The 10,521-nt window shown below is 43.9% G+C and overlaps 1 protein-coding gene across 1 annotated transcript in view; it reads right to left on the bottom strand.

Annotated features, from left to right (window-relative positions):
* Positions 1–369: 369 nt before the first annotated feature.
* The window catches only part of KIAA1549 (KIAA1549 ortholog), a 151,092-nt gene continuing 140,940 nt past the window's right edge, over positions 370–10,521 (bottom strand). Inside the window, exons 21-22 of the mRNA XM_053217785.1 lie at positions 8,515–8,660; positions 370–6,108 (exon numbers count right to left, since the gene is read on the bottom strand). Of these exons, the coding sequence (XP_053073760.1) occupies positions 5,854–6,108; positions 8,515–8,660 (401 nt within the window). The 3' untranslated portion in view covers positions 370–5,853. The remainder of the gene's footprint in view (positions 6,109–8,514; positions 8,661–10,521) is intronic.

Raw genomic sequence — 10,521 nt, 5'->3', positions numbered from 1 at the left:
TGACCCTATTACCTTTCAAGATTGTGCAGACTTTGATCTTCTCATTTACCTTTCTAGATAAAGGTAGAGTCCTAATCTTTTGTAGAGTCCTAATCTTTTAATTCCTAAATGAATCTGCAAGCATCAATTTGATTAGTGCAAAACACAGTGAGCAGAAGGGGGTGGCACCAACCCAGGGGAGTGAAAACAATTCTGCGAATTCCACAGGCTAACGAGACTCCTTTCCACTTAATTCCTCAGAAAATCAAAGTCGTAGGTGTTCTCGCCAGGGCCACAAAAATTAGAGAAAAAGATCATCTCCTTCAACCATCACATTTCACAAATGAGAAAAATGATCACGTTACAAAGGAAAGAAACAGAAAAATATCATTTGACACCAATTCATAGCATTTATTGACATTTCCATTTAAAATGCTAGGAAAGCAGTATAAATTGTAAACATGGAAACCAAACACTTGCATAAATTATTTCAAAAACTCTACAGCACATTAGAAAACAGTGCAGCTAATTGAAGGGTAGAAACATAACTGACAAATAGAAGGGAAGGTTCGATTACTAAATCATATACCCACACTGAAATTTAAGTGCCCGTTTGAGACCAGCAAACCATGATTGTCAAGTTCAAGTTGCAGTATTGATGCCACAAGTGGCCTCAATTGACTCTGCGTATTTTCGTACATTATCAACTCACAATCCAGGAAGGAGAGTGCAGGAAGAGTCAGAGGAACGTGGACCTTGACAAAGTAGGAGGAGACAAGCAGGTATCCCAGAACGGCTCTGCTGAGCCTCCTTTCCTGCAAGGGTAATGAGCCCAATCTCCATGCTCCTTCGAAGATGCTCTGGAGGAGGGCTAAGCAGAGTGTATACCCCTTCCTGAAGTGAGCCCTCTGGTGCTTAGAGCAAGTGCGTTAATCGGTGAAAGCCTCCTTCTTTCCCCCCATGAACAAGAGGAACAGCACAGGGTGTCTGGCTTGAACTTGGCCCTGTGCTCTTCCTAACTTGCACACTTAGGTTGTCAAGTCATGAATACTTGAATCAGGGGCATGAGACCCTTCACGACGCTCCAAGTTGTCCAGAAAGTTCCGGTGGAATCAGGGACCAAGCGACTCAAAATCTCTGTCCCTTCTACTATTGACTCTTTCTTTAAATGTGAAGTGGCCCCAGGGCAGAGCAACCCAGAGGAAGAAAGGCAAAGCAAGGAGCCTGCATAACTACCCTGTGGGAAACTAATTTGGACTAGACCACCTCAGCTTAAGACATTCATTCCTTCTCTCACTTGCTTGCAGGTTCCTAACTTTGTTTCATGTTTCCAAAGGCATTTAAAATGCTTTTCCTAAATTTCAATGCTGCTGCGTGTTCTTAAGATAAATTCTCAAATGTACTGTTAACACACACAAGCATGGAATTAGGATCGTACCGTGAGGTTTCAGTTTTCAAGTCTTTTTAATACTAGAGAGAGGAGTCCTAAACACTGAAAGTTGCCTCCAAAAATATCAAAAGAAACCTGAAATATACACACCCCTTATTCATTAGGTAGTAAGTGTGAGCCTGTTACATTTTATGAGTATGTTACAGCAGTTGCTCTTAGAAACCCCTCTCACCTGTTACAAGAATATCCATTAATGCGTTGGATTAAATGTCAGAATGAAGTTCAAGTTACCATCCCATAAAAATGCATTTTGTGATCAAATGGTCAGTGTGCAGGTACAGAAGCAGACCCCCTCACCCTCCCGCCGGGACAAATGTGGATAAGCAGGCTCTGGAGATTGGCTTTGGAGGTAGAAATGGAATGGCTGCAATTCACCTCGAGCAGAGGTCAGTGTGGTACTTAAGACTGGAAGCCCCCTTCTCCCCTGCCCAGAACCTCAACCAGCTTTCCTTTCAACCAGCAAATTCATTCATGTCTGAGAATCCAGTAGGAAAGGGGACGGGAAGTTCATGTAATGATTAACGTGTGAATTACTGCAAAAGCAAATCGGTGTCCGAGTGACCGGTTTGGCCACTGGAGCACTAAGAAGTGCGAATACAGTAAACACTGACCCTGTACACAGTTAAATGGGAGGCTCAAGAAGCACAGCATTACCTGTTTCGGCCCAAAGCCTTCAGGTGCCCCTCTCACCTGTGCTTTGCATCACAGGCCTCACGCCCCGAAAAGTCCGGTTGGCAAAACCCGCTTAGTCTGCTGCTCAAAAGTCATATGCCACCAAAATCAAACCATATTCTGAAATTAAATAAAATCTGGAGAAAATTGTGTAGGTAGCTACAAAGAAGTGGAATGTATTTATTTATAACCTACTCTGCTCCACAAAGGATTTCATGTGGTGTTAGGGCTGACCAATGAGATTGGCTCTATGCCATAAACCTTGGTGGAATTCTTGCAATATTTTCATACTTTATAATTGGTTCCTCCAGCAGTTCTTGGTACCTTTCTCTTCCCTCCTCCAGACTGGATCTCTTGCTGAGCAGACCTTCTTCGCGGACCTGGCCATTTTCTTGCTGTACTACTGCAAACCCGTTCTCACAGTCCCATTTCCTCCTCTTGTTTTATTAAAACTCCTTACAGAGTGCAGTTAGGGATCCTGTCCTCATACTGCAGCAGATCAAGTTCATGTTCAATGACAGCTTCGCCCACTTTCTACGTCCTTCCTCAGGCCTACTCCCAGCTCTTTCCTTGCCATCTCACCACCTCCCCCGTCTTCATTACAGTAGCTTCTCAAGTGGGCTTCTCCCCAGAACCCCGTGGTTTCCAAAGTGCAACTTCCCTTCTCCTGAGTACCCAATGCACTGGTGTATTTTCAATGAATCTTTCTGACGTTCACACCACATTATGTATCTGTATCTTCTTCTGTCTTTTATACCCATCTGTGCTATCTGCCTTAGACTCTAAGATCTCAGAACACAGGGCTCATGGTGACTTTTTTGGTGCTACAAACAGCAAAAAATCATGAGCAGAAAGATGTTTGATAAACTCTGTTTTGAAATTAATGGCAACGGAAGCGAATTTAAAGCAAATCGGGAGAGAAGAAGAGACACACGGAGACCCTAGTTTTGCTCTGGTTACCTCCACGTGAATTCATTCACTGGTAGATGACAGCGTATCAGGCTGTCCAATCCCAGTGCAATCATACAGATAACATCTCACATTTCACCAAGCTTTGTGCTCCCTCCTCAAAGGCTGTTTGCACATATGAGCACATGTGAATCTCAAAACAAGAAATTCTGGGAGGTGGGCAGGGGAGGTCTGTTCTCGTTCAGCTGATGAGGAGAATGAGGCTCAGGAATGGACCTGACACAGCAAGTTGGTGACAGAGTAGTCTCTGAAAACGATCATTTCTCCAACTCTCTCTAAAACTGTAACTCAACTTCATAGCTTGTGTTATTACCACTAGAACTTTCAAACTAAGGAAAAAGAGACACAAAATTTAACTTTTCATTTTAGAACTCCAAGGCCACCCACGATCGACCTGAGGACCTTTCTTTTAAGTAGATCACGTTAACTGAGCATCCGGAGATCCATTTGGGTGTGGTGCTCCCCACAACAGTTAGTCTGTCCTGAGTTCTGTGACAGGTAGACTGCTGCAGGTGTTTAGAGAACACAAGTGCAGACCAAGTGTGGTTTACAACCAACTCACGAACGCTGTGATCCCACGGGCCTGCTCACATCACACCACACACCACCGGTTATCACATGTTATCTTTGGTCTTGACATTTGCTTAATTAAAGTGTATCAATTCTAAGTACAACAATACAGGTAGAATCCTTTCGTGCTCATCTGAAAGGCATCAAGATCCCCTACTGCAGCTCCCTGGAGAACAGACATCTGGTTCTGTGATGGACACAGGAGGTAATGATTCTTAGTACACTGGGTACAAACACAACACTGAGCAGAACAGAAGGGAGCCTGTGTTTATTCCATTTGCTGTCACACAGTCTGAACTCACTGTTAAGATGTCCCAAATAAAATTCTGCTTGGGTATCGGGAAACCTGGTATTTCTGAATGACATGCAAAGTACTCCATTTTGGGGAGAGTCTGGTATGTGACCAAGACTGAGAGGTAAGAAATCAAGCCCAGAGGGGGTCTTCCTTCCCACACTCCTTGGAGCCTTTGAGGGCTGCCTGAAAAGGGGTCTCCGTTCCTTTAACATCCTCGAGAGACTTCCTCTCCTGTGCCCCTTCTCTTCCAGAGGGGCAGGGATGAAATGGCTACATTTAACTTCCCAGAAGCGAGATGCCCTGTATCCTAAGACCATCTGACAGACTTCAATGAGGAAGTGCTGAAACGATTCTGGCCCCCAGTGATTACATTTTGGAAACCTATTTCAGCTGTTGCAGGGTTCTTAAAATTTGATGCAGATTTTGATTCCTCAGAGTCCTGAATTCTGCCTGTTGATTTGTGGTTAGTTAAAAGTAATAGTTGATCTAATAAAAAAGGATTCAGAGTGGAAATCAGTTATCTGTTTTTCTTCTGAACTTCACTCAAGTACCAGAAAGCAGAACGGCCCTTATTATTATCATCCTTCCTCTAATCTGGGAAGTAGGGAAATGTTTACTTCAAGAGTGAATCTCAAGAGAGGCGATACCCTCTGCCAGGCCCCAAGGATGTAAGATGGTTTTAACAGTCACTCAGCGGTCGTGCACAATACAATCAGAAACTGGGAGCAACTCCCTCCTTTCCCTTGTGGTCCTCAAAGCTCCTCTTTACATTTCTTGATTTATTACAGAGAGGCTGGACTGAACTCCATTTCATTTCCAGGTCTTGAACACAGAGAACGTGATTACTAGAAATGCACTCGTGCATAACAATCTGTTGGCCCTAGGAGTTTTCATAGACAATATTTGCTCGTGGGAGATTTCTCATTCAAATGTGATTTGCGAGCAACTCATCAGCTAAGTGCAAGGATTAGTTATGACCTCCTGAAAGCCGCCTCCTCTAGCACTGGCCTTACTGACGGCATGCGCTGAGATGGGATGCTATTGGCAGTCACGTGCGCCCAATTAATTAAACAGCAAATACACTTAAGAATGTAAATCTAAACTTCGATATGTATTTTGAATAACCAAATAAATAGTAACGTTTCCCCTCCCCGCGCTGGGAGGTTTTTTTGTTTGTATTCTCCTCCCTAGGACAAAATGAAATCCTCAACATACTCTTCCACTGAAAAAGCCAAAGTTTGCATTTCACAGACATAAAGGTGAAGGGGGCCCTCGGAGCTGTAGCACCAGAAGTAGAAGGAAAAATGCAGATGATGGCTTCTTTTGGAATCATCAGGCTCTACAATCTATCATTTGGTTTCTCACTAGTAGCTCTGTAAATTCCCAAACAGTCTTAGTATTTTTGTTGTTAATATGACTATTAAAATATGTTCCTATGGAGAAAAAGAGGAAAATCAAGCTGTTAATAAAATGTCTTCAAATCTCTTTTCTCAAAAAACAAAGCAGCAAGTTCATCATACAAACCAGTCTGAATCACATCTTCCCACAGAAACGCTGGATTCCAATAATCCCTAAACCATCTACACAATTTTCATCCTTTACCTTTAAAAAGGAGACTAATTTAGTGATTTTTGTTAGCTTAGTCTTATGGTTTGTCTTCATGAAGTGCTGCTGGCTTTTGGCCAAAAGTACGTAAATTTCGACTGAAACCCAAGTGGTCAAAAAATTGCCAACCGATTAAAAGCATCATGAGCTGTCATGTGACTTATGGCATCTTCTAAAATTGCAACTTGCTCCCTTACATGGGCGCCTAGCCCAGGAGATGCACATCCTCTTACAAACACCCACTCAGTTGATTTCCATTTAGTCTTGCTTCCACGGGAAGCAGATACTTGGCAAATCTGCAAGGCGAGGCCGATCAGCTGTGGAAGTTCTGCACGGCGGTCTGTTTCTGGGAAAGCCGGAGGAGCTCCTCGCGGATCGCTTTGATGAGAGAAGCCGAGGAGTGGCCGGGCTGGAGGTCTTCTGTGGAGCTGGTGGCATAAGCCAGCCCCGCGCCCTGCAGCCCCCTGTGTGGGAGGTTCCCAGGAGGAGCGGAGGGCTCCCTGCCTGAAGTCCTTGGCACCTGGAACAGCGGTGAGGAAGAATACTCCTGATGGCCAAGCATGTGCGTCTGAAAGAACATGGCAAATGTTACTGTATTTCCCACGTAAGAACAGGAGGGAAAGTCAAATTCGCTGGTGGTAGGTGTACTCCCAGGACGACTTCTGACCACTGCCCACCCACCCTGGCTCTCCAATCAGGCCTCAAGGTGGGATGGACAGACTGTGGAAAAAGTGCTGGAGGGGGAGCAGTACAATGCCTAATAAATACTTGCTTAAAAGCAGACAGAAGGAATGATGAGGTTGGCCAAGTCTCTTGGGCCTCTATGTGTGGAGGTCAGTGGTCCACTGGGAGAACAGGAAGGGACCTGGAGAGCTGGGGTCCCTTCCCTGGGGAGATGAAAGGTCAAATGAGGGCATCTGAGAGCTGGAAGAGGTGAGCAAGTCCCTGCAGAGCAAAGGACAAGAACTGCCTCTGCTCTGGGCCTGGAGCTTTGGGAGGGTGTGCCTGTGACACATGCTGAGACCACAGAACACGCACAAGGTCACAAAATCGTTTTCCATTTTATTCATGTGTGTCTATTGACTGTTCTGCAGACCTTTTTCTTTAAAAAGTTATCTGCACTGGGGTACCTGGGTGGCTCAGTTGGTTTAAGCGTCTGACTTTAGCACAAGTCATGATCTCGTGGTCTATGAGTTCAAGCCCCCTGTCGCGCTTTGTGCTGACAGCTCAGAGCCTGGAGCCTGCTTTGGATTCTGTGTTTCCCTCTCTCTCTGCCCCTCCCCTGCTCATGCTCTCTCTCAGTCTCTCAAAAATAAACAAACATTAAAAAAAAAAAAAGTTATCTGCACTGGGGTACCTGGGTGGCTCAGTCGGTTGAGCGTCCAACTGTTGATTTTGGCTCAGATAATGATCTCAGGATTCGTGGGATCAAGCCCCATGCCAGGCTTTGCACTAAGAGCACAGAGCCTGCTTGGGATTCTCTGTTTCCCTCTCTCTCTGCCCCTCCCTACACGCTCTCTCTCTCTCTCTCTAAAAAATAAACATTTTAAAATAGTTATCTGTACTGTAACACACGAGAGTTTTGCCTATATTTACATAATATAAATTTGGCATTCATTTGACCAGAATTATACTTTTCAGTGATTTTTTTTTCATATTTTTTTCAGTGAAAAATCTCTCTTTGGATGTACATATAAGTACTAAATCTGTGGTTTCACTTATGCTAAAAATTAGCCTAATGGTAAACATGGCGTTCAAGCTCTAGAATATTTCTACATTTCACGTTTCCAAATAGTGATAAAAGAGGCAGTATAAAGTGAACGCTAGATCTGATAGGAAAACACAAAGCACAGTAAAAAAAATAAGCTGGGCACAACGAAGGCAGAAAAAGAAAAGTGTGAGCAAATGTCAAGCAGACACCTGAGATTCTAAGTATAAGAGCATATCTGATAGGGGAAAATTACATTCTGGAGTTAATTTTCTTTCTCTGAATAGTAGAACCATCTGGCCATGAAAAGAATTTAGAGTGTCTGCTAGAAAGACACATAAATGCATGTAAAAGTCTTGAGAAAAATGAAGGAAATCATTTGTGGAAATTACCTGTGCCCGTATTGACTCCATTCCTACAAAGGAGCAGTCAAAGCAAGGAGAAGCCTCTAAAAGAAACCCTATGCCTTGGAATGCTCCAACCTGTGAGATGATGGCAGAAGCATCTTGTGGGGGTCATAATGGATATGACGTTGATTAGCCCACAACAAAGCACAAATGGTGAGCAAGTAGGCATGTGAGATCATACACGTGTATACAACAGTAGCACCAAAGATCAAGTCCAGATTTTAGTCACCTACAGGTTCACATTCACTACTTGAAAGTTAAAATCAGTGAGACAGAAAGCAGAATTGTGGTTGCCTGTAGCTGGGGGAGAGGCAAAGGGCACTTAGTGTCTAATGAGCACACACTTCCCATTTTACAAGATGAAAAATGCCAAGGAGATGGATGGGGGTGATGGTTGTGCAACATCATGAATGTATTTGAAACCACTGAACTGGGAACTGGGAAGGGTTAAGATGGTAAATTTTGTATTATGTGTGTTTTACCACAATATAAAAAAATTGGAAAAATTTTCAAAGTAGCTGTTACTTATAGGTCTCTGTCCAGATTTTAATGTAACGAACATCACTTTTATTACTTTTTCTGCAAGGTTATTTTCAAAAATTCACTACTTTAAGTCTAAAATCTGCCTCAATAAAGATGATACACTTTTGAAAAGTTCAATGCCAGTACTCTCCCCCTCTCGGTGGGTGGGAATTTATGATCTAAAAACTGTAGGCAAAAATACACTTATGGAGAAAATAGTGAGGGAGTTAGTTACAACTTTTATGTATGTAGGTTTTAAAGAGCGATCCTCAAAGCAGAGGCAGAAGCAGCTAAATTAAGTGATTATTCCGTGATGACCCACACACAAGATACTCACAGCCTCTCTTCGGCCCGCGTCATCCTCCCCGTAGGAAGGCCAGCCTGGTCCCCCATACTGGCCGCCTCTGCTCGGTGGGATTTCCACTGGCTGGGCTCCAATTCTGCTTGCAATCCCCACCTGTGTCAGGTGCTGAATCTGGGAGCCTGAAGGAACAGAGCGGGCACTTGGGTCAACACTTGTTGAGAAGCGAAGTCGCCTGGCAAGACGCTTGGGTTTTGGCTACAGATCTTCCTTACGGACAAGGGATACAAGCGTTGTTCAAACACGGCCCCAATTCCATCTCCAGAGGATGATACTTCCTAGGAAAAACGGACTGTGGATTTCTTGGTTCCTCTTACTTCCGTTTAATACGGTGCCTAACAGTGATGTTCTTATGTTCCTATATAGACATCAGAGGACAGGGAATAAAGGCTATAGCAGAGGGCCTTTCCACTCATTTCCAAGAGGTTATAAAGAAGGATGATCTTATTGGTTCCAAAGAAAGAAGGGAAAGGTTTTGGAGAAAGCTGAAACCTGGCTCCTGTGTGCTCGTGTTTCTGAGACTCACGAGGAGAGAAAATACAGTATGTATTTGTTCTTAAAAGGCAGGGTGTGTATTTCTTTGATTTCAGAATGTTTACGTACATTTATGTTCACTATACTTACACTGTTTCCACAACTTAGGCATGTCATAATTAAAATTTTAAAGCCACCCACCCAGCCTCTTCAGGGAGCTGTGCTGATGGCAAAGCCAGGAGTCTCTCTACAGCTCATTCTCTACACGTAGACATGCTGTGGCCTCGGGGAGCTATGAAGGCCAGGCTGTAAATGACATATTTTCCTACTCCATCAACTTATGGCATATGGATATATCCCTACTCCATAGATTAAGGGAGACAAAAAAGTGACCTTTAAGCTCTGGGAAATCAAATACTTGTTCCCAAATGCTCCCAGGATCATCAAATCTGTCTATGCTGTGCAGACTGGCCCTACGAGGTTCAGAGATTTCAGAGGTAGGGAAGGCGGCCCTCTCCTTCTTCCAGCCTTCTCCTACTCTAGCTGTCAAAGTAACAGCCTCCATGAACCAAATACATGTTTTTAAACAAAGGAATGGCACAGTTTCATTTGGATCTGTAATAACTAAATGCTAAAGGTCAGAAAAAAACCCTGCTAGGCTCCTGTCAGAGCAATGTACGCAGAAGAGCTCTTGCCAATTGCTGAAGTTTCATAAAATTGATTAAAATTATCAGGACCAGGGCACCTGGTAGGCTCAGTCAGTTAAGTATCCCACTTCAGCTCAGGTCATGATCTTGCAGTTTGTGAGTGCGAGCCCCATGCTGCATTGCCAGTGCAGAGCCTCCTTGGGATTCTGTCTCTCTGCCTCTCTCTCTGCCCCTTCCCCACTTGCACTGCCTCTCTCAAAATAAATAAACAAACTTAAAAAAATAAAATTATTAGGACCATCAGTACGGTTTGCTCAACAGATACTGGTTGAGCAAATCCTGCAAAGAACAAAAATGTAGCACACTGTTCCCCAGCATTTACCAAGGTACACACAAGCGCACAGACAGAAAAGCATACCTTTGTGTTAAAAGTGCAATGGTAGTCGAAATCATAATTCAGACACAATTCTGTAACTTGCTTTGTTTACTTAACAATACGGCACGGGCTTTCCCCATGATTCAAGTGGGGCATCACGCCCAGGAAGCCTGGGTTTGCATTCCAGCCCCAGCAGTGACAGCCCTGTGACCTTGGGCAGCCGGCTACCACTCCCACTGAGCCCTGATGCCTCATTTCTCACATGGGGAAAAAACGCCCACTTCACGATGTTATTTTCAGAATTGAAAGAGATAAAATAGGTCAAGTACCATAAACATAAGAGGCAATTGGGAAATCTTAAATCCTCTTTTTCTGATTCCTTTTGAGCTCTTCATTTTAAATAGCTACACACTTGGGGACTTCCAGAGAAGGTGGCGAAATAGAAGGATCTGAGGCTCACCTCGTCCCACACTGACACCGAGATAA

The sequence above is a fragment of the Acinonyx jubatus genome, chromosome A2 (assembly GCF_027475565.1).
Source record: "Acinonyx jubatus isolate Ajub_Pintada_27869175 chromosome A2, VMU_Ajub_asm_v1.0, whole genome shotgun sequence".
Taxonomy (NCBI): domain Eukaryota; kingdom Metazoa; phylum Chordata; class Mammalia; order Carnivora; family Felidae; genus Acinonyx; species Acinonyx jubatus.
This window is presented reverse-complemented; position numbering and strand designations above follow the sequence as displayed.